General features: G+C 43.9%; 1 protein-coding gene across 2 annotated transcripts in view; it reads left to right on the top strand.

Annotated features, from left to right (window-relative positions):
* NOTCH3 (notch receptor 3) overlaps nt 1-25116 on the top strand; it is a 75407-nt gene that overhangs the window by 23176 nt on the left and 27115 nt on the right. For both annotated transcript variants that reach the window (XM_083356157.1, XM_083356158.1), the window contains exons 3-9: nt 18429-18571; nt 18771-19106; nt 19660-19782; nt 20120-20353; nt 20585-20740; nt 21276-21461; nt 23857-23970. In XM_083356157.1, the coding sequence (XP_083212283.1) occupies nt 18429-18571; nt 18771-19106; nt 19660-19782; nt 20120-20353; nt 20585-20740; nt 21276-21461; nt 23857-23970 (1292 nt within the window). The remainder of the gene's footprint in view (nt 1-18428; nt 18572-18770; nt 19107-19659; nt 19783-20119; nt 20354-20584; nt 20741-21275; nt 21462-23856; nt 23971-25116) is intronic.

Genomic DNA, 25116 nt, shown 5'->3' with positions numbered 1-25116 from the left:
ATTATCTGTAAAGTCCAACTGAAATCAGTTATTAACTTTATTGTACTCAAGCACTGTCTTTGTCATATCGTTTCTGGCTGTGAAAACAACATTGTCCTGTTTGTTTTAGCGTATAATGCCGAGTGAACAGTATGATCTCCTGAATTAAAAGTAGTCAATTCCAGTCCATTTCAATTTATTGATGCTTAAGATGTCATTCTGCAGTCAATTCAATCTTCCACTATGCTGAGCTTCCCCATGCTCATACTGTATTAATGGTATTTATGATGTAGCAAGATTAAAGCCTTTGGGAGACTGATGTTGCCATGCAGGAAAAGAAAATTATGTATTCTTACTATGTTTTTGTCTTTGTGGCTTTGGAATTTCTTTTCCCGCATGGCAACATCAGTCTCCCAAAGGCTTTAATCTTGCTACATCATAAATACCATTAATACTTCAAAAGATCCTCAGCAATTCCTCAGTAGCATATTGAGTGTTATCTGAGCTAAGGGGCCCATCATCCATCACTATACAGGTAGTCCTCAAGTTAACAACAGTTCATTTAGTGACCATTCAAAATTACAACAGCACTGGAAGAAGTGACTTGTGACCATTTTTCACACTTATGATCACTGCAACACCCCTATGGTCACATGATCAAAATCCAAATACTCGGCAACTGGTTCATATTTATGATGGTTGCAGTGTCCCAGGGTCATCTGATCACCTTTTGCGACCTTCTGAGAAGCAAAGTTAATGGGGAATCCAGATTCACTTAACAGCCATTACTAACTTAACAAATTTTATTTATTTTATTTATTTATTTATTCAATTTATATACCGCCCTTCTCCCGTAGGACTCAGGGCGGTTCACAAGGTTTTTAAAAACAATGCAACAATTACAAAACTTAAAATCAATTAAAAAGATTATATAGACCTTGCAATAAAACCCCAGTTAAAATACAGTTAAAATCCCAATTAATATTCTCAGACCAGGTCAGAGAGCTCAAAGAGCCAGGTCTTCAGGTCCCAGCGGAATGAACGAAGGTCAGGGGCAGTGATTCACTTAACAATTGTGGCAAAAAAAAATATAAAAAGGGGCAAAACTCACTTAACAGATGTTTCACTTAACGACAGAAATTTTGGGTTCAGTTGCGGTCATAACTCGAGGACTACCTTTGTTGTCAATCACCTCATATTGCCTATCCACATGGTTTGCTTAGTAAAACAGCAGTTGTTTCCCATTGCCTTCTCTCGCACAATATTAAACAGTGCTTTGCCATTGTTAGTAAAATTGCTTCTTCCTTCTCTCTTTTTTAAAAAAATATCCTTATTTACAAATTTTATAGCTATAATAAGAACTAATACAAACTGAAATAGAACAGAGAAAATCAAACCAGAAAAAATAAAAAAAATTACAGAAAAAGCTAAAAGTGCTATTAGAAAAAAGTAGGGAAAATAGGAAAAAATGGAAAGATATAAAGATGTAAAGATATAAAGATGTGGCTTCTGATATTTTTCACACAGTTTTAAGTAATCCACCTGGCTTTTGCTCCTAAGGAAAGAGAAGTGAGTCTCTTGGTTTCTATTCCATTTCCATAATTCCATAATCCGGCCAGGCATCCTGATCTTGGAACTTTAAGATATGTGGACTTAAAGTTCTGGGACTTCTGAACTCCCAGAATTTCTCAGCCAGCCAGTTCCTCATGCAGGCTTGGGAATTCTGGGAGTTGAAGTCCATGTACCTTAAATTTGCCAAGACTGGGAACTTCTGCTCTAGACATACGCTCATTTCTTTGCTCGTCACTCCTAGGAACTACTTCCTCTTCCACCACCACCCCTCCAATCTCGATGAGACAGGAGGCTGAATTCCACAAAATGCTGTTAGAACCTCAGCAAAAAAAGATACACTACATATCATTTGGTGGGTCCCAGGAGGCATACCTTCTCTGTAGTGGCACCCACCCGATGGATTATTTCCTTCCCCCTTCCCCCCACCCCCCAGAAGTTACCACTTCTGGAGTCCCTCAAGATACTGTCCCTCAAGGCATGAGAGCAGGTCTGTGGTCTCGGGGGAACTGGATACATTTCTTAGGTGGCTTCCTTGTGGTTGATCTTTTACTCTCTCCCTGTGATATGTATATTTTAAAAAAACCCTAGGGGTTTTTCATTCAGCCATAAAAATGTGAGAAAAATAAAATATCAGTAATGCGGCAGAGTAGATTTGATCTGTGAAAAACAGATCCTACTTCCAATCCTATTTGGAGCTTTAAATATAAAATGAAACTTGGGGAGACTTTACTTCATAAATTATAGAGAATCTTCGGTTTTGACCTGTCTCTGTTTATAAGACAACACATGCTGGAAGGTTGTTATTATATATATTTGTCAATATGGATGCTTATTCTTTTGCTTGGTTTGGTAGGCACTAGGTTACCTTGTATTTGATCCTGTACATATTTTGGCAGGCAGTGCACTGCATGGTAGAATACCCTTCGGAATACATTTCATATTGCCTTACACAGACATATCAAACTTGCGACGTCACGCGATGTCGCGCAATGTATCGGGACAGCTTTGCCATTGCCGGCAATGGGGTGGGCGTGGCTTCCGGATGAACAGTGTTGGCTCTACTTTCCTATAACAGGATCCCCAAGGTATACTGCTAAATTGTGAAAGTTGGAAGAAGGGGAAGGAAAAGCTATTTAGAGTACAGACGACACAATACATTTCAGCATTGTTCATTTAGGAACATCGCTTCCTGTTGAGGTGATATGGTGCAAGGTGCTTTTCTGGCTTCATTGCACGGATGGCCTAGGGCTCTTTGATTCTCACTCGCCCTGCTTCTTCAGTTGCTTCTCCTAGTGGCAGGTGAATGAACTTGTGTGATGAGTTACTAACTTGGCATACAGCTGCCTGTGTTGGAATCCAGGACAGGTGGATCTGCCTGAAGCTGCCACGCCCAGAACAGGTGAATCACTGGGAGGCACAAAGTCTGGCCTGGATCCCTGGATGGGATCTGATACAACATGAAAAAGAATAGCTAGCTCATAAACTCGATGCGGAGTCCAAAGACAGAATACTACCACCAGCACTGTAATGGCATTTTGCCAATTTCTTGTAGGCTTTGTGAAAAATAGGGGTAGGAAAGATGAGGGTGAGAGTGGGCTTTTGGGAAAAGATAGATGCATTTTGCTGGGGCTTCAAGAAAGAGGAAAAAAATATGCAGTATGGTGTGAAACCTGTTGGACAGGTTGAGTGGGGAGGCCTGGGAGTGCCCAGTATTGTAGGGAAAAGCTTTCCTCCTCTCCCCCTTCTTTCCTACCTCCTCCTCAACACCTGCACAGAGGCCTCTGAAAGGAATGGTCACCTTTTGACTTCTTTTGGTTTGTCTATACCCAATTGGGGAAGGAAGATAATAGGTAATTTTCATTTCAGGTCTGCCTATTTCTCCATTCCTCCACCCTCCCTCTTTTGTGGCTTGAATGAGGAAGTGGAATTTGTTGAAAGGCTGTAGCAGTTACTTCAAAACTGGTGCAAGTGGTGTATTGGGAAATGAGAGGCAAAGCTTCTAAGAAAGGTGTAGAAGAAGGAAAAGCGAATATGTCTGGTGCTGGGAGAGGAGAAATTGATGGGGAAAAATGAGCTAGGATGGATATTGGAATTGAAATGGACCTGCTACAAAGGATAGGGTTGAAAATGTTAGATGCTGATGAAATACAGATTTTAGATTTTAACCCTAAGCCTGATGCTGCAGAATCTTGCACACTATTTATAAGTGTAAAAATATTGAGTATAAAATGAAAGCCTCTCCTCAAATATGTGTACCACTTCTACTCAAGATGTTTGATTGCAGAGGGTCATCATACTTCACACGGTTTTTTGTCTTAGCATTTGGTCCTTCATATATATTGATTAATCTGTTTGAGACACAAACAAAATTTAATATTTTGAGAGAAAGAATCGTCTTACTGTGGGTAGCCAGTACAAAGCTGTCCAATTAGAATATGCAAATATACATATTAATTCTAATCCTAGAATTGTGGTTTCCTTGGTTTCATAGTCTGGATTTTGATATCTACTGGGATTCAGGGCTAATAAGCCTCACTAGCTTTTTATTTCTGCAAACGAATTGGACAGACTAGCACGAGAAGACTCAGGCTGCAATCTTCTGAACATTGCCAGCATTATATTCCAGAATGGGGATTTAGAGTTTGATGTCCTCCTTCTGTAGAAGGGGACTTCTTTATAATACCAGGAGGCAGTTCCTGAAGAGATGACAACTCTGCAAGCTCCTGGAGCAGAGGAAATTTTCTGTTCCTCACTTTTTGATGTCTGATCACTAATCTATTGGAAAGGTATCTTTCTTGAACTTCTTTAAAAATTAGGGTTCCGAAAGAGACCATTTTTCAGCTAAAGATATAAACAACTTATTACAAATAACATTTACATTACAGTCCAAAGATCCTACCCCAGGGGTCGGCAACCTTAAACACTCAGCCATTTGGACCCATTTCCCACAGAAAAGAAAATACCGGGAACCACAAACCCCTGCACGGAGTGCCCCACTGCCACTGCTTCCCCTCACCCACCCATGGACAGAGGACTGCAGCGCTGCTGCTGCTACCCACACACACACCCCGGCACAGAGCATCCTGCCACCACTGCTTCCCCCCATCACCCCCAATGGAGCGTTCCACCACCGCTGCTGCTTCCCCCCGCCACATGGATCGCCCCACCACTGCTTCCCCCAGTAGCGAATGTGGAGTTTGGGAGGCAGCGGTAGGACATAGCCCAGGTGTGGCCCATCATCCTCCCCACTCAAGAGGCAACCAGCGGCTCCTCAGCTCCGTCCGAGTGGAAGAAAGCAGAGGCGCAGCAGTGGGATTGTTTTCAAGGTAGGCACACATGAGTGAGCAGTGCACCCAGCTCTTATTGTTTGAGAGCAATCCCGCTGCTGCAACTATCGCCCGACCTACTCCTCGCCTGGCTGACTGGCTGGCACAAAGCCTCACCGCTCTTCTCCTCCTCATCCTTCCCACTCAAGCAGCTGCCAGCGGCTTGGGTGCCTCTGAAGAAAGCGGAGGTGCAGCAGCGGGATTGCTCTCAAACAATAAGAGCCAGGAGCACTGCTCGCTCGTGTGCGCCTGCTTTAATGAGAGCAATCCCACTGCTGCACCTCCGCTTTCAACTTGGACGCAGCAGAGGCACCCATACCTCTGGCGGCCGCTTGAGTGGGGAGGACAAGGAGGAGAAGAGTGGTGAGGCTTTGTGCCAGCTGGCCAGCCAGGCAAGGAGTAGGTCAGGCGATGGTCGCTGGCTGGCTGGGGAGGGGGGGGAATCATGACCACTCGGGGGGGGAATCTGCCAAGCCTCATGGCCGCGGCATTGGCAGCTTCCCCCCCCACCCCATTTCCCTGGCTCCATACAAGATGCTTGGAAAAAAACCCTCTTTCCCGCTCCCGATCGGACCCACGTGGCACCTTCTTTCCAGCTCCGACACAGTCCTCCGCCATTTCTTCTGCTGCCGTGTGCAGTCCCACAAACAAAAGAAGTTTGTGGGACTAAAAAAAAAAAGAGTTCAATCAAGCAATTCCAACTTTGTGAGATCTTTCCTCCCCCCCCCCATGAGAAGTTGAAATTGATTGAACTTTTTTTTTAGACCCACAAACTGCACACGGCAGCGGAGGACAGGGAGCCGCAGCAGAGGTATGAAAGAGCCGCATGCAGCTCCGGAGCTGCGGGTTGCCGACCCCTGTCTAGCCTCTACTGTCACTTTAAAAAAGTGATTTATATGCCATTTAAAGCCAGGGAAAGGGTGTTTCTGCACAAGAACCACTTTCTGTTACAAAATGTAGCATCCCTATTTTCACTAGGGCTTTAAAGGGTTAGTTATCTGTGTAATGTTTTGCATGGTTATGCTTCAACTTCATGAAAGTTCAGGACTGAAATGAAGCCATTTCAGACCAAACTTGCTGTGACAGGCCTCACATTCACATATGCACCCCATTAACTCTGCCTGCCACCCATATTTGATTACAGTATTGTGAATCAGAAGGGGACAAAAGTGACTCAGTGACCATTTTACTGTTAAGAATCCCTTTGACTTGGTTTTTTTGCTAGAACAGGGCAGATATGTGGAATTAAACATGTGTTTGATATTGTCATGTCTAGCTTGGTAAGCAGTATCTATTTGAATTAACATCCCAGCAAGCAATTCAAATTGTGTCAGAACTTGGCACTTCCTTGTTTCTTCAAGCTCCATAGATTTTACAGGATAGAGTTTTGTGCTGCCATAAGATATAAATTGCAGGGCAACTGGGGGACAACAGTAAAGCAAGGTTTTTGAAGTTCCAGCTTAATGAGAGGTTATGAAAGATGATGAATTTGGAATATTGGCTGGAAACAACAGAATATGAGTCACTTGCACATCCTCTGGTTTGCTTCCTGTGTAATATGCAATGGCCCAATTGCTTCTTTCCCCCACAGCATTAATTCTACATTTATGTGGAACTTGCACATCTAATGAAGTTAGGCAACTTTTCCCTCTACTCATAAATATACAAATATACAAAGTAGCTCTCCAAAGTGCAAGAGATGGTCTAGATCAGGGCTTTTCAACCAGTGGTACGGGTACCACCTGTGGTACATTGGCACCTGGCAGGTGGTACGCGACCATCCTAGAAAAGTGATAGTAGGGGAGGGGAATGAGCTGAACCGGTGGCAGCACTGCACAAGCCTGAGCGAGAGACGGCTGGAGCTGCAGGGCTGTCAGGGCTCAGCGGAAGCTCCAGGATCAGCACCAGGCTCCAGCTGGAGCTCGGCGCTGATCCTGGAGCTTCTGAGCCCAGAAGAAGTGCCGATCAGCTGGAATGTTGCAGCATCTCCAGGGTCTTGTAATTTACATTCAGATGCTTGGCAACTGATTCATATTTATGACTGTCACAGTGTCCCAGGGTCATGTGAAGTGACCAAAACCTGCTGCAACCACCCAGCAGACGGGGGGAATAAAAACCAAACACTCCCACTCCACCCCCGCTGCCAATCCTCAACAGAAATGCTCGGCTGTGGCTTGGGAGGCACTTTTTTCACTGCCATTGTAACTTCGAACAGTCACTAAGCGAACTGTTGTAAGTCAAGGACTACCTGTACTTCATCACTTTTTTCCTTTTTTTTTTTTTTTTTTTGGTCATCAAGTTTTTGACACCTTGCTAGGCGACTGCTGGTACTCGGATGTTGCCATATCCTAAAAGTGGTACAATGGGTGAAAAGGTTGAAAATCCCTGATCTAGATCAGGTGTGTCAAACTGCCGGCCCACAGGCCGGATGCATCACGTGGAAGCTGTGCCCACCCAGCTCTCACAAAGGCAAAAAAGTCACAATAGAATAGATCATGACACGTCACGTGATGCGGCGAGTTTGACACCCCTGTTCTAGATGGAATCTTGCATTAGATTAATTTTAACCATTATCTACTTGTTCTTAGTACATTTAAGAACGAAGCTAGCTCTTGTTCCTTTAACTGTGGATGATGGCTGGCTGGGGATTTCTGGGAGTTAACAAGTCCACATATCTTAATTGCCAAGTTTGAGAAACATTTGTCTTAACTCATGGCTTGGCGAGAGGGAGGACTGGATTTTTCAGTTTTTGGAACTTTGCAAAGAACAGCATCAGAAACTGGGTCAGAAACCTGAAAAACTACCAGGACTAAAAATGTTATTTACCAGGATTCTGTAGCAAGAAAGGCAGTCCTGGAAGGAGGCTATGTGGCTTATCTTCTTACCTCAGGCTGTGTTCTTTTGATGCTGCTGACCAAGTACAAGTCCTCTTTGATGGTGTGCAATTTCTTCGCAGTAAACTGAGGTGGGAAAAGCTGTTATTTCCCTTATTTGGATGGGTGTGAATAGGATTTGCCTGCAGTGCCCTCAAGCAGGCCACAGTCTTTCAGCTTTGGCAAAGAGCTGCAGGCTTGCCATTAATGCCGGCACAACCCTGGTATAAGGGCTGAGTCACAGAGTGCTGAGCGATGTGCACAGACAGATTTGGTGATTCACGGCCTCTGGAAGGAGAGACAGAAACTGGCTCTTTTTTCTGAAGGTGAGCAGGGAGGGGCACGATGCCAGGGCTTGGCTGCTATTACTGAAAGAAGAAGCTTTCTCTTTGGGGGATCAAGGCACCACAGGTTATGAGATTGCATGTATATTGCCCTGGGGCAAGGAGGAGTGCTCCCTAGATTAACAGGGCCCTACTTGTTGGTGCAGGACAGCAGTTTGTGGCAGGTCTGCCATATGCTGCAGGCCAATGTTCTTCCTCTGTGCCTCTGTTTTTGATTTAGTGATACACATAAACCAGATTTCCATGCTGGCTTTAACAAACCACAGTTAAAAGTAATACCTTTCTCTGTGAACAGACCCAACAGAGGACACAGAAACTAGATGCTCCTTTAAAATTGAACAAATCTTAGTTTTATTTTTAAAATAACAGTTGGAAGGAAGAATCAAGTTTTTGTGACTCTGAAGTGAAGAAATGACTTTCCCATACCAGTGAAAATAATTAAAGCTGCTCTTTGCTCTGGAAAGGAATTTGTCATTAGTGCCAGTGGCAGCTTCCCCCCCCCCATCTCCCCCCCTGGGGGGGGAGGAAATGCCAGGTTCAAAAAGTAGTTTTTTCTGGAACTGGAGCACAAGGGGGAAAGGTTAAATCCTTTTTGATTGTTAGTTTTTTAAAGTGAAAAGGTTCCATCCATGCATTTAAAGGTTCTGCTTTTGATTCCAAAATAAACAAGACCAAATTGCCAGTCATTCTGGCCAACAAATCAAATCTGCAAACAAACCAGAGTGCATCTTCCGGGCAAGGCACAGTCGAGGTTCTGTTTCTCCTTCAACAGCAGCGATGAAGAGCTGGGATCCTAGGTGAATTTGCTGGTCATAGCAGGAGACCATGAGCCACAAGGCTACAGATCCATTATGTTCTCCACATCATATTGGGACCATCCATGCTCATATTCAGTCATCTGTCTCCTTTTTTTTTAAAAAGAAATGGTGCACTTTTTATCTACACAACTACCCATGCTTACATGGATGTGCCATGGCACACTAATGTGGCAAGCCAGAACATACAACACTTATTCTTGCTAGAGATTATGTAAATTATAGTCCAGCGCTCCTGGACTGAGTTTGAATATTCTCACGAATGAAGGTGAATATACACGTCCAAGGATAATGTTGTAGGGTCCAATCTGGGTCAGTCACCAGGACCAGAGGTTTAGTTTTCTGAGCTTTTGGCCTTGTGGTGGAGCCCATCCTGTATGCTTTGGGTGTATGCTTTGGGCTGTTCTCTGTGTGGTATTTATATCATGCCTGATTGTGTGTGGTATGAATATTGAATAGTCTCATCTAAATCACTCAGTATGTAATAATGTATCTTTACAGCAAGGGTTTGTTTCTGAAAACCATGTTCTCTGTGTCCTTCAGAAACTGATTTGACATTCTCAGGGAAGATTACAGAATAAAGAGAATTCAGAGCAGATAATTAATGAATGAACTGAGCAAATGAATCAAGTGATAAAGAGAAATATCTTTATTTCCTGGCTTCTGTCGTACAGCTCTTGTGGAAGTATTTCCCAACTCTAAATATACTGATTAGTATAGTGATTCTGAGGTTAATCCCAGCCTTTAAAAGGATTATTTTCCTTTTTTATAGGGCTATGAGGAATTATGCAAGCTCTCTTCAAGCTGGCATCTTTCACCTTTACAACAATATGGCAGCTTGCTAGCAAGCCAAGAAAATATTCCTAGTAATTTCTAGTCTGTGTTCTTCTAGTTTCAGGGTCAAATAAAATGACTGAGGATTTCTTTATGGTTAGTAAATATATGTGATTTGTAAAAGCTTCTGATTTTGACAGAGTGATACAGATGACCAGTGAGAAGGCAAGGGCAGTGGAAACCCCTTCAGTCTTTGGCTTTCTTTTCTTGAAAAGGAACAATGGTCACTTACTGCAGGGGTGTCAAACTCAATTTCATTGAGGGCCGCATCAGCATTGCGGTTGCCCTCAAGGAGCCAGGTGGGTATGGCCAGGATGGGCGTGGCCTACTGGGTGGTGTGGCTAGAGTGCATATGACCTACTGGGTGGGCGTGGCCGGCTCTACATCATTTGCATCAAGGGTGCCTATGGGGGCCTGGGCAGGAGTGGGACAGATCTGAGGGTCTCTGGCAGAAGGAGGGTCTCTGGGCCAGGGCCAAGGCAGTGGGGGCCGTTCCCTCACTGTTTCCAGGATGGCTTCGCGGGCCACATGAAACCACTTTGCGGGCCGGATCCGCCCCCCCCCCCGCCTTGTGTTTGACATGTCTGACTTACTGGGTTCACAAAGAAGAGGAAGAAAAAGAGTGATAAACTTTAGCTAAACTCAGCTATGAGAGGTAGAGGATCTCTGGTGGGTCATGCAGCAAGTCATCACAACAGAGGATATATCTACCTCCTCAACCTCATTAAAGTGAGTTTTGCTGACAGCAGAAGAGCACCGAAGTCAATTAAAGTGACAATAACTACAGGTCCCCTCTGTAATAGAATAATATCAAGTCAAAAGTCCATCATGGACACCAGCCAAGATCAGGTAAAGAGGTGCTGGACATAAGAAAAGTTTCAGAAGTGGTGATTAAACAGCACTTCCAACATTTCCCCCCCCCCCCCGCAGCAACTGCTGATTAAATGTCAGGAACTTCCCAGGTGACATGAGGAGAAGGCTTCCTCAGTGATTTGGGGAGTAGGAACATAGCTCGGGATGTCCATCCCACAACTTGGTATATGATTGGAAAAGAGGAAAAACTAATAAAGGAAGAAAGGAGAAGCCTACATTGCAAGAGGGACTGATCGGCTCTGGCTTTGCCTGTCATTTCACGCTCCAGGGAGACGAAATACAGGAATGCCTGAACAGCCTCTCCCTGCTGAAAGGTGAAGTGGACCCTGAGTACAATGTTGTCCCTTCCACAAATAGAAAGCACATGCAAGGGGAACTTTTTTGCCTTGTAGACTAGTTTTCTGGCAAAAGGCTAGGCAGCAGGGAAGGGAAGATATGGGGTGCACCCCCCCCCAAAAAAGGAAGCAACGAAAATACCACCTCCGTCGCCACCCATCCGCTAAAGAAAAGAATCTTCTGCCTTTAAGAGTCCTTTTGTTTATATTATTCCTAACATATTATTCCTAATCGTATTCATTTCCTATCTCAGAAGACAAGCATAGAAAAGATGAAAGGAACAAGATTACCATAGATTTATGCAAAAAGGAGCCCTTAGCAGGTGCAGACCTTGTTCAGACTTCTCAAAAACCTCGAGCCGACCCACGGATGCGCCAGAGGTTCAAATCTTGATCTGCCATAACTAACAAACAGTTTTAACTTTTTTCTTCTTCCAAGGCTTCAGGAGATAGAGCCTGGAGTGAGAAATGGAAGAGACATAAATTTCCAGGAAAATTTCATGCCTACACATTGTAGATCATTTACCTAATATTCCTGAGAAAGATTCTCAGATTAAAGCAAATACGTGCCACAATAGCTCCCAATGTATACTTGTTTCTCAAGGGGCTTTCGAAATATTCCCAGAGGAGAAACCTTCAGTTCCATTATGGCTGAGTGGAGGCCATTCAGGTTTTTTTGTCAGAACACGTGTTCAGGCTTGGGGGCTTGATGGGATCTGTAACTTAAACACATAACGCTAGTATAAAACTAAATCCTGCTCTAGAAACAAGTTGCTAGTGATTCCCTGGCCTCTGTGCTAATTGACGTAAAAAGCAGGAAGGAAGGTTGGCCACTAAAAAGGAGTAGAATCCAATGAAAGAAATGTTTGACCTCTTTTCATAGCAGAGATCAAAACCTAAATAAATCACATCAGTGTGAGGACCAAGACATTCAGGTAAGCAGCTGTTGCAAACATTCTAACACACCTGGGAATTCAACTCCATTGATAGGTGGATGCTAGAGACAGTCCAGAAGAAATACACTCTGGAAACGGGATCAAGGAAACTGAGTGTCTTGCTCCACCACAAGCACTCCTTGGGATCAGGATTTCCATCATCAAGCAAAGCAGTTGCAAAGTGTGACATCACATAATCACATCACTTAGCAATGGCACTCCTAGCCCTCCCATTTGCTGTCATTAACTGAATCCCACCTGGTAATTAGGCAAGGAGCTACTGTATTTTCCGGCATACAAGACGACTTTTTAACGCATGAAAATCTTCTCAAAAGTTGGGGGTCGTCTTATATGACCAGTCGCCTTATACGCCGGAAAATAGTAAATCCTCGGGAGCAGAGACGTTAGTGGAAACGGACAAATCCAGCGCTCAAGAATGGCGAAAGACGGCCTCCTCATAAATAAACCGCCCACCCCACCCATACACACCTACACCCGCCCACTCCCTTTTTCCACCCCACCCTTCCCTGACAATGCCTCCTGCTTCACCCCTGCCTCCCGGTGTCTTCCGCTCGCCAGGTAAACTTCCATTGTACCCCGGGACCACCTCCTCACGGCCCGCCATTCCTCCCACCACGCCCATCACCCACCCGTGCATGGCCCCCTCCCAGCTCCAGTCCATGGACCCCTCTTCAGCCTTCACGGGCTCTGACGACGACGCGTTCCCAGCCAGGCTAGTAGGTGTAACGGGCGCAGCCTCTATCACCGCATTCTGAAGCCACCGCTCAGCCAGACTGTCGCCGCCAAATGACCCCTCCCACGTTGCGTCCAGGCTCGCTGCGACCCGGACGGTCCCGGTCCCGGGCAAGGACGCCACGGAGCCTGCTGGCATCGGGTGAGTCCCGGCAGAGGTGTCCTGCGCATGCACACGCTGGCCAGCTGCCGGGCGATCTCTAAGGTGGCGTCGGACGGTCGGGAGATGCAGCCGACGTGCGGGAGAAGGCTGGCTCACGACAAGTCGAGGTGGGCCTGCGTCAGTGGCGTGCGGGGATGGCGGGGGTGGCTCCCGTAGCGAGGAAGGCCCGTCCGTGGGGAGACGGGCGAGGCCCGTGCGCCGTGCTGCGAAGAGGGGCCCTGCTGAATGTTGTGCCTGTGGGCCGCGACACCTTCACCTAATTGAGAAGCAGCCCTGACTTCCTACTTACCCGTATTTTCCGGCGTATAAGACTTTAACCCATGAAAATCATCTCAAAAGTTGGGGGTCGCCTTATACGCCCAGTCGTCTTATATGCCAGAAAATACGGTACCTTGGTCTAAGCTATTCCTGGGTTGGTTCCTCTGAGCCCTATACCTAGTTAGGGTAAGGGACTGCCTCCTCTTCAACTTTCCCCTACTTATCCCCCCCCCATCCCCTCCATTGCCTTTTTGGCTACCATGCTTTCCAATGACCCTGCTGGCCCTGCCAAGTCTGTTCCTCTCACCCTGCCATCCCAGTTGATCTTTGCTATGTTCTTTCTCCAGCCTGGCCTCTCACAAGGCAGCTACTGACCACACCAGGATTTTAATTTTACAATATATAAACAGATCTAAACATAGTTTCATTTGGGAAAATGTGACCATCCTAGACCAAGCCAAGTCCCAAAATGCCAGGAAGATCTAGAAGCATGTCATTCTGACAGATTAGCCATCACTAGACATATAGACATTAACAACATCTATAGACTATGCAAAAAAGACAAATCAACCAGCCAAAAAGGGAACAAAAAACCCAAGCACCTCTCCACCAGCAATCAGCACCCAGATGAGCATAGATTAACTCCAAGATTAACATCAGACGAACAATCAAGTAAACAATGCCCTAGAAATTGCCTAAGAAGCCAACAATAAACAGCCCAACTAAAGAATCTCCAGATACAGCCTTTACCTGCCCATTATTGCAGATGCTATAGCTTAACTGAACCTGCCTAGAGGCTATTGTTTTAATACATCCCTTTCTTGTCAGCATTGTCCAATAACAGAACAAGAGTTAAATTTACTATCTGTGATGATGGATGAGAGCCCAAAAGAGCACATCCTGTCTGGCTGTCTAGTTCTATAGCCACCACATTCTATTTTATTTTATTTTATTTTATTGGGGGGGTGAGTGGATATTTCATGTATTCAGTCACTATACCGATTTAGACTGATTGGCTATAAGTACAGATAGTCCTCTCTGACTGCAATTGGACTAGCAACTCAGTTGCTATGTGATGCTGTTGTAAAGTGAAGCAACACCCGACTTAACATCTATTCTGACTGTGGTTAAATGAATCACCAGTGATCGTTAAGCATGATGTCATGTCACTGACTTATGATTTCCTGCTGACTTCCCCATTGACCTTGCTTGTTGGAAGCTGCTAATGAGGGTTGCAAATAGAGATCATATGATCACAGGGACACTGCAACCTAATGACCAGATGTTAATCTACTTTTTCAGTGCTTCATAACTTTGAACAGTAACTAAACAAGCAATCAGTAAGCAAGGACCGCCTGTAATAAAGAGAATAATCCATACAACTAATGTCAACTCCTGTGACTGAAGATTTTTCCAAGAAGAAAGTCATTCTTCTGGTTTATGTTCTTACCAGAATAATAATCAATTTCGTATGTTAAGTCTATTATTCATGGACAAAAAAATTCTTTGCAAAAAATTTGACTGTTAATTATTATTTATACTTTTAGCAATCTCATGTACCCAGTGGGTGAGGACTAGATATAAAGAGAGGGAAGTTGCTTGAAGGAAAATTTCATGGGATTTATTCACTTGGGCTAGATGCAACTAAAACAGTGGTAGCGAACCTATGGCACGGGTGCCAGAGGCGGCACCCAGAGCCCTCTCTGTGGGCACCCGCACCATGCCCTGGAGGTAGCAACTGTGCCTCTTCAACCAGCCGCCTGCTAATTTGTCGGGGTCCCATGTGGTTAAATGCATCCCGACATGGCTGGTTTCCCTCCCCCCATCCCGTCCCTCCTGGCCTCGCATGCTCTCCTTTGCCTTTTCCCAGGCACGACCCACTGCATCACCTCCTCAGCTGTTGGCCGACCATCCATCTCAGAGGCAGCTTCTTTGAACTTCTGGAGACGGGCTGCGGAGCCCCAGAGTGCGCCTGTCGAGGGGCCGGCAGACTGTGGCTACTGACGGACACCGTCGGCCCCCATGCGCTCGCTGGCTTCTGTGTGCGAGGGCCGATGGTGTCAGGCAGCAGCCGCCCCAGTCCTTGCCTTGCCCCATGTCAATGGCACCCCCACCCTGCCTCACCTCACCCCACAGGATGAGTCTCCTGCCTACCGCCCCACCTGCCAGAGACCTCCTGGAGCTCCCCCAACCCTGCCCACTCCCCACAGGTGTCCCTCCCCACGAGCAACATTGAGGTGACCACACCCACCTTGGCCACACTCACCCATGACCACCACAGCCACACCCACCCAGTGGGCCACGCCCACCTGGCACCCAGCGATAAATAAGTGGGTTTTGTGTTGCAGTTTGGGCACTCGGTCTCTAAAAGGTTCTCCACCACTGAACTAGAATGAAGTAGCTTTGTGGTACTATGCCTTTGTTTAAAATTGTCTGGCTCCAGTAGTTATGGAAAGAAGATGGTGGGTCTTGCAGACTGTAGTTTATCTTGACGTGAGTTCTAAGGGAGTTGACTTGAGGGAGCTGCTATTGTGATTTAGGAAAACTGAAGAGAAGCTAAACTGGTTTTAAAAAAATAAGCTTATTGTAAGGTTGGCGACAAAGGCTTACTGAAAAAATACAGTACATATAATCTTTTGTTTACAATACCTCTCTGGATGAATGGACAAACTATGTGGATTTAACCAGAACAGGATACACTTCTGGTTATTGCAGAATAGATTTACTTTTGGGTTGAAACATCCCAACATCAATACGCAAGTGTTAGTAAAGGATTTGGTTTCTTAAAGAACAATAAGTGTGTGTTATGGGCTCCTTTAAATCTTAACTGCTGCTATCAGTTAATTTTACAGCTCTTCAGAAATCTACAAAGCATATACACTAGACTCCAGTGTTTCCTCATATTATTTTTTTACTTCCTGAGTGTTATGGGTATACAGGCACCTGAGTGCACAATGACCACACACAAACATACATAGAGGTGCCAAAGTGCTACTGGCAGCTTTCCTCCAGATGTAGCTTCAGGGATATTGGATGCCTGAATGCCTTTTCCTTTGGCCAGTTCCTGTCTGCAAGTTGTGTCTGTCTTTTTCTGGCCCCTTCTTCCCCCCCCCCCGGTCGAGTTTGAGGTCCCCTTCCATTCCAGTAGAGCCGCCTTCTTGATTTTCAGACAGGCTGTTCTGAGTCTTCAAGGCAAAGGTTCTCCATGCTTCAGATGGATCTCATCCACCGCTGACCGGCTTCAATTATCTTTCTCCCTCTGAGTTTCCATGACAACTGGACCCCGTCAGAGGCCTATCTTTGGCTTTGGGTAAACTTTTTGTTGGCCCTCGCTTGCAGAAGATTCATGGCATCTGCTTTAGATTTGAGCTGCTGGGAAGCCGTGGTCAGCCGACAGCTTCTGCAGAGTGGCTGACATTTTTGGCAAGAGGGTGGTGGGTGGTTCCTGCGCCTCATGTGACAAACTGGATCTGCCTTGTAGTTGGTCTGGTCTTCCCATTCCTTGTCTGAACCCTCTGGACTGCAAGGCCTGGCCAGTACCTAGGACGTGCTGTTCAGGCTTGGGCAGAAAAACAAATAGGCTTTCTGCGTTGCTATGGCAATGGCAGGCTGTGGGCAGCGGCTGGGAGCTGGCCCTTGGATTTGAGTGGCCTGTGTTAAAGACTCCAGAATGGCTGTGGTTAGGAAAGGGGCTGCCTAACGCTTCCACTAGCACTCCTTAGGTTAGCCCAGGAATGGGCAATTAGTTTTCTCGAGGAACCACATGAGAAACAGGGAGGGCTGAACCAGTGGGACCAACGCCTTAAGGTGAAGACGTGTAGGCACATATGCGTGCACCTATGTAAATTGAAAAAAATAGCAGTTGCCTTCAAAATCAAAGCAATGCATGATGTACATTTATTTACATTTGATTTCTAATTTCCGACTGACCTCACGTGGGCCGGATAGCCATGCACTGGTTGTGGCCCCGAGGGGAGGGGTGTGTGTAAAATGCCCAGTTTTGCGTTAGCTATTACTTTACTGGTCCTAAGTGGGTGGAAAGTTTTGAGAAAAGAAGAAGGAGCCAATTTGTAGGAAAGAAGTGGCTTCTGCTAATGCCAGGTTTTAAGTTGGATGAAGAATGCTTCACTAATGTGGTTCTCTCTCTAGTGAGCCAGGCCAAGTTTAAGCCGTCTTGCTTTCTGGAGACAGTAGCTATCTCACCCATGTTTATATGTCAGTGCAAAGCTCTCCCTTTTTTTGTCTGCCAGGTATTGGCAATATTCTTCTCCGGAGCAAGAAGGATCTTTCCAAAGTTTTTTCTATTTAATTTGAATCCAGCTTTTTCTCAAAAAGTACCTGGAGTCCATACTTTGGATTCTTGAACCCTGTAAAACCCTTCATTCTTTGACTAGCTTAACTAGCCAGTCACTTGTCTAGCTTTTTAAACTCAACCCCCCCCCCCCCAAAAAAAAAAAGTATTGGCTCCTGATACCAGGCATTACAACCATATTTTAGAAACTACATTTAGCCCTATCTCAAGCATAGATCAATATATTGACAATGTTCAATGGCCTTAAATTAAGTTGTATGGCAATTATACAGAACAGTTTTTAGCCAGGCCCTTTTTTCAACTTTTCTCAGTTATTGTTTTTTGCTGTGAGCTCTGCTGACAAAACCTTCTCCTGGATGGGAAAAGTTCTTTTCTTAGATTTGCCTGGAATTTGTTAGTAAGAGGAAATGGTTGGCTGGAACCTGAGGCAAAGCCAATATTTAAGATATCTATTTTCAGCTTGGCAAAGGTGAGTGTGAGCAGTTAGCAAAATATGCAGAGGACAGATACTGGTGAACTAGGATAGTGCAAGCTAGAAAAAAATGACTTCACAGAAGTGTTATTTAGTGGAGAGGAAAAGTTTACAGCAAAGCTATTGTGCAGGCTCCCAACTTGTTTGCAGTTCTTAAGTGGCTTATGCACAAAAAAATAAATATGCAGCTTGGTGAAAAGAGATCCTAATTGCTCATTGAATTAATTCTTTATGGAAATAAATGAATATATTGTAATAGCCACAGCAACTTGTGGAAGTGGAAACTTAAATGTAGGCTTTTTTTGGTGAAGTTTGAGGCTGCTATCTAATTATGTTCTTTTTTGGAGGCTCTTTGCTTCAAGTATAACTTCTTTTCTCCCCATTTTCCAGAGAGTAAGCTCTTTTAGAATTGCTTTCTATATCACCCTTGCTGCTATTTCTGACAAATTTCTCATACACTACCATTTCAGAATTCTTTACTTTAGAGTGAATCTGTGTTAGTTGTAGGTCTTTAGAATATATGTCCAATATATGATGGACATAGATGCCAGATACAAATCTAACAAGCTTCTTTTTCATGCTAGATGCCACCCTGGTCTGATTGGAGAGCACTGCCAGTTTCAAGATCCATGTCACCAGTCACCCTGTGCCAATGGGGGCTCATGTGAAAGCACCCTGCGTGATGGCACTGTGCACTACCAATGTACCTGTCCCAAGGGCTTCCGAGGTGAGGATATCCAGTGTGATGGAATAGGGAGTTAACAGCTTCTGTGGACATTTGGTAGAAAAGTAGTCTACTGGGATGGCAGTGCAACTGGGTGCTCTCCAGGAAGAATGAGCCCTGAGTATAAACCAGGAAGTAGATCTCTTTGGGGAAAAGCCATCTATTACTCCCATGATCACAGTGTATTTCCTTTTCTGTTTAGGTCAGGACTGCTCTCTGTTTGATGCATGCGCCAGCAAACCATGTGTCAATGGTGGCCGCTGTACTAACTGGAATGGCCGATATAATTGCACATGCCCATCAGGTTATCAAGGCCGCAACTGTCGGAATGATGTAGATGAATGTCGGGTATCTGGCCTTTGTCAGCATGGTGGTACCTGTCTTAATACACCCGGCTCCTTCCGCTGTCAGTGTCAAGCTGGTTATACAGGACAGCACTGTGAGAGTATCTCTACACCTTGTGCTCCTTCTCAGTGTCTCAACGGGGGCACTTGCCGTCAGACAGGAGATGTCAGCTATGAGTGTGCTTGCTTACCTGGTGAGTGAACTTCCAGAGCGTGGTGGACAGGGAGATTCAGCATAAAAAATAAGTCTGATGCAATTGAGTTGTGTGGAATGGGAGCATCACACGGAACACAAGCGTAACTATTTGCTTTTGCTAATTTGTGTTTCACTGCTTTCCTGTCAGGAAACTCATGGGAAGCTATTGAGAGTTTTGGCAGAGCAGGAAGGAAGCAATCTAAAGGGAGGTGGGGTAGGCAAGTTAGCAGACACCGCTGTGGCTGTTTGAGCCAGAATGCAGTGGGAGGCTTGGCTAATGCTTCCTCCTTGATCTAGTTTACGATCAGGAATGCAGGAAGGGCTTTCACTGCATAACTCAGAGACTCTTTGGCCAGCAGTTCCTAACCGGACTTTAAACTGTATGTCATCTATCCTGGCAGGTATTCTAGTATGTGCTTGATAGAATTAACTCCCGTGAAAGGATGCATAATTGCTCGTTTCATTTTAATACTAGACTTTTTTGTTTTCCTTTCCTGAAGCTAATTTTCCTATTGTCCGCAAGGCTAAATTATCTTCTTCCCTCCTTTCAGGTTTTGAGGGACACAACTGTGAAATTAACATAGATGACTGTCCAGACCACATGTGCATGAATGGAGGCACTTGTGTGGATGGTGTCAACACCTACAACTGCCAGTGTCCTCCAGAGTGGACAGGTACTGAAAAGCAGGGCAAAAATTAGAATGTGATTAATTTCAAGGTGCTCAATAAAAGTCTGGGCAGCTTTTAAGATCTGGTTATAAGTAATATTATTTTTCTTTTCCCCATGGCATTATAAAAATATTAACTATCAAGTTAGGAAATCTGCCTGTTTGATGGATAAGACTGTTTTTTAGTCCTTCAGCTAAAGGTTTTATGCTGGCTTAGTGAACTAGGAACAAAGAAAAGCAATGACACCTCACAACTGGGAACAGGAGAGGAACTACAGTGTTTAGATTCAACTCTGCTTTGGAAAACATTTAGCTAAAAGTATCCCTTTTTTCTGCACCATAGGCCAATTCTGTACCGAGGACGTGGATGAATGCCAGCTGCAGCCCAATGCTTGCCACAACGGGGGCACTTGCTTCAATACCAATGGAGGCCATTCATGTGTCTGTGTCAATGGCTGGACTGGAGAGAGCTGTAGTGAGAACATTGATGACTGCCAGACAGCTGTCTGTTTTCATGGCGCTACTTGCCATGATCGTGTGGCATCCTTCTACTGTGCATGTCCTATGGGCAAGACAGGTAGAGTTAGATTCTGCCATGCATATCATATCAACAGACTTTAATCAGTATTAAATAAATAGATAAACTTTGAAAAGGCAGTGAGAATACTATATGGACATTGAATAAAAAGAAATGGAAAGAAATGATGAACGTGAAGATGCAAAAGTTGCTTCCTCTTGCTTTGTGAGGTCCCCCCCCTTATTTCTTAACATATATATTTCTTGTCATGCAATGACCTTTCTCTTTCAGGCCTCCTTTGTCACTTGGATGATGCCTGTGTCAGTAATCCTTGCCATGAAGATGCCATTTGTGACACCAACCCAATGAATGGCCGTGCAATTTGCACCTGCCCACCAGGTTTTACTGGTGGAGCCTGTGATCAAGATGTGGATGAATGCTCCATTGGTGAGAATTTCATTTTTCTTGTACAGAGGTGTTCAAGAAAGACTGATGAATGGAATTATGATGAATGGAATTATGTATCTTCAAAAAAATGGGAGGGCCCAAAAGTTTTCTGAGAGAGACTGACCTCTGCTGGCATGCCTTAGAATTGTTTTGTCTCAAGTTTTATTTATTTTTATTTTATTTTAATTCCATTTATATCCCGCCCTTCTCCGAAGACTCAGGGCGGCTTACAAGCTTAGCAGTAGCCTTCATTCTATGTATATGCCTGCTTATTAGGGCTTTCATACACCCCCCAAGCGGCATTATTACAAAGTCAGCTTAATTGCCCCCAACAATCTGGGTCCTCATTTTACCTACCTCGGAAGGATGGAAGGCTGAGTCAACCCTGAGCCTGGTGGGATGCGAAACTGCACTAATTGCAGGCAGCTGGTGTTACTTAAGGAGGCATTAGCCCACTGCGCCACCAAGGCTCAAGTTATCTCTACAGGTATAATTTTGGGCCAACCATTTTCACTTGTTATTTTGTTACCGGCAGGAGCTAATCCATGTGAGCATTTTGGCAAATGTGTGAACACACAAGGCTCCTTCCAGTGCCAGTGTGGACGTGGTTATACAGGTCCACGCTGTGAGACAGACATCAATGAATGCCTCTCCATGCCTTGCCAGAATGATGCCACCTGCCTTGACCGTATTGGAGAGTTTACATGCATCTGCATGTCAGGTAGGATCCCTGAATGTGGCTCTATATACTTAGTTTGCTGCCCTTGGTAGTGAGAATAATCTCAAAAGCAAGAAAAAGAGTAAGTATACAGCTGACAGGAAGGGAAAAGAGTCAAATCTCTGAGAAAGCCGGGCTCCTTGAATGAGCTTAAGTAGTTTACTTCCTTAGTTCAAATTCTTTTCAAAAAAGAAAATTGAGAGACGTGATTCACTGCTATTGTGAAGCTCTGTATAATACATAAAGTACTTTCTGAAAATAATTGAAGAATACCTTGACTGCTTTATATCTAGTTGTTTGCTTGGTATGAGGCCTAGCTTTGTGATGTATTCTTGTGTTTTTGCACTTCACATGTGTCTAATTCTGGAAGATGAAGTGGCTCTTAAATTCTGATTTATCCTTATTCCTTTGATGGAGAGGAGTCAGGTGGGATTAATTTAGGATGAGGTGTCATTTGCCCATTGTACATCTGCAGTTTTTAACCGTATGTTTTTCTTAAAATAAGAGATGCAGCAGAAATATTGGAATTGCAGTCCTCATGATTTTAACTATCTAGCTTGAAGTTTTCCTTTTCTCTCTCTCTCTCTCTCTCTTGCTAATTGTGGAATGTATTTCTTCTTACTATCACACAACCACAATCCCTTAATATTTAGATGGCCAACATAAACTTAGATGAAGCGCTGAGGAAGAATCATTCATGAAAAAAGCTAAGAGTTATGAAAGAGGGACCTTTCATAGAAATGTCAGTGTGTGTATATTGATCTCTCTGTGTCCATCTCTTTAGCATAGCATTGCTGTGCTGTACACTGGAGCAAGAAGCAGGTTGAGTCTTTCAGAAGTGTCTCTAGAATCAAAGCAAGTATACATACAACACATTTCATAGAAAGTGAGAGATGACTACACAGTTGTCCATTTCCCATTGTGGCAGAACTTTAAGATTGAGGTATTGCATAAATCTGTACAATGTTCATACAGACAGTTGGGAGTGCAGCTTTGTGCTTGGAATATTAATGGTGAGGCTGGCCTAGTGAGTGATGAGAATTGGCTGGTCTTTGTGCTTCGATTACCCCATATAGGGAGGAACATTCTCCTTCCTTGCTCACTCATTGGTTAATGCTAGTTTTTTGTACAGGCCTGGGGGAGGGGGAGGTCTTCTTAGCTGCAAATGCCTTTGGGCAAGGGGATAGCAAACTTCATTTTAATGTTGTATGTTGCTCACCCAGTGTTGCTCTATTCTGTAGCCATTTCTTTTGGGATTAGGATACAGTGAGAGGACTAGAATATTAAGACTACCTAAGTGACTTCAGAAATTACCCAACACGAACAGTATTATTTCCCTGTGCAATCTTCTTTTCATAGCAAGAAATAGGAAGCCTTAAAAAGCTTGCCATATTAAAGTAGATGAAGCTAGCTTTCCATCTAACATTTAGCAACAAATATTTTCTGTATCATCTAACTTATCTTTTTCAATAGATAGATATATCAGGAGTTCAACCAGTAATCTTCCCCATGATAAATGCATGTGCTATAGCTTATGTATACTGTAATGCTGTCCTGCATAAAAGGACATAAGTAGGACTTCTGCTTACTTCATGTAAAATCCAGCATTCCAGGAAACCTAACTTAGTTGAAAATGAATATCCTATTACAGTGATTTTCAAACATTTTGGTCCCAGGCCTGCTTTATATTATTAAAAATAATTGAGGACCCCAAAGAACTTTGGTTTATGTAGATTATATCTGTTGCTATTTACTCTATTAAAAATGAAAGCTGGGAATTTTTAAAATATTTATTGATTTGATTTAATTGACTGAGAAACGCTGTATTATATTGCCTGTCCTATTGGATTAGCAGATTATCTCATTTAAGATTAAATATTCAACCTCCCAGGATTGTTGCTGGAAAAATAGGCAGGAATAATGGGTATGTTAGCTACCTTCAATTATATCTATAAAAAGATGGGATTTAATAATAATGTTATATTAGAAATGTGCTCAATTCATCAGTTGAAACAGTAAGGATGTACTACATGCAGTTGGCTGCTATGCCCGAAAGGTTAATGAGTTAATGTACTGAAATATTGGAATTAGAGAGAAATAATCAAGATTGGACTTTTCAGAAGAAAATTGTTTCTGACCAGTGGAACAATAATTCTTACAAATATTAAAGCTGTCTTTGTACACATAGCGCCAGACTTGTGATCATATGGATCTCTGAATTTCCATAAGTCATAAGAATCTTCAATCAAGGCACCCACATGACTGGCCTGACTTTACAACCTTTTTATGATGCTTGTTAAAGTAAACACTGTGGTTGTTAAACAGAGAGAGAGAGGGGAGGGGGAGAAATTTGGTGAGGTATAGAGTTCACAGTAGAAATTATTCTTTGTGATTGCAGGTTTCAGTGGTACCTACTGTGAAATAAATATCAATGAGTGTGAAAGCAATCCCTGTGTCAATGGGGGTGTCTGCAAGGATATGGTCAATGGGTTCAGTTGCACCTGTCCCTCAGGTAAGTATGGAACTTTGCCAATCAGGAACACTACCTCTCATTTCCACTTGGAAAAAAAATGAGAGTGGCTTATTTTTCTGCATAACATTACAGATTCTGTATCTAGAAACCATTTTTCCACCTGGCTTCTTCTTACCTGACACCACATGTATGTTCTGTGAGTGTATTTGAAGTGTGACAGGCCCTAACATTTAGAAGATTGGGGAACTGCAATCCTTTTTCATAAGAAGCTTAGTTTTTTCTCCTCGTAACGTTTGAGAACTTAACAATATGCACTGCTTTGTTTTAGAGCTGTGCTGCAATTTCTCTTGAATTCATACTCTTCCCCCCCCTCCCCCCGCCATCCCGGTGACATTTCTTATCTACTTACCCATTGTACAGACTGCATAGGTATCCATTGCTGAGCAAACAGCCTATCTGAAGAATTTTGGGTCAGTGTCTGAGCTACTACCACTGTAATTTTATGGCAGGATCAGCCTCTTCCCCAGGACTTGCCCAGCTTTTCTGCTACAACTGGGTGGAGGTACTATGCTCCATTTAGTTGTTTTTAGGGTTGATTGGCAGACAGGCCTCTAGCATGCTATGTGGGAGCTTGGACAATGGGATCTTTGTTTCCCTAGCCTGTCGCTCAGGCCCCTGAACCCAATTTACATGTGGGGTAGACACTGCAAAGCCCCCTGTGGAGAGAAGGGAGAGAGACATTAAGAGCTCTTGTTATAGGCCTCTGGTGGTAAGGCTGAGTTGTGTGACTAAGCTGTATTTTACAGTGCCAAACTTTTTCTATTACTGCCTGTATTTTTTCTGTTCAGACTGTCAGTTTATACAGGGTTGATCTAGCTCCAGCCATTTGGAGACTCTCTTAGAATTGGCATATACTGACCCTGAGCCATGCTTGTAATGCTTTTTATTTCTCCTAATGGCAGTGGGCTGTTTATATAGGATTTCCCCTACATAGCCACTGAGAAAGCAGAAGTAGCCATTCAGGTAGTACTTCCATACTTCCCAAGATCATATTGGATTTACCAGAATTATTATTGCACATGTGCATGGTGTTGCAGTGCTTTATAAAGTAAATTTTGTTATCTGTGACAAATTTAGGTAATTTGCATGAAGATACAAATAATATTAACTGATGTGGAACATTAG

Source organism: Vipera ursinii (assembly GCF_947247035.1).
Source record: "Vipera ursinii genome assembly, chromosome: 2".
Lineage (NCBI taxonomy): Eukaryota > Metazoa > Chordata > Lepidosauria > Squamata > Viperidae > Vipera > Vipera ursinii.
The sequence above is the reverse complement of the archived record's forward strand: the minus strand, read 5'-3'. Positions and strand labels throughout refer to the sequence as shown.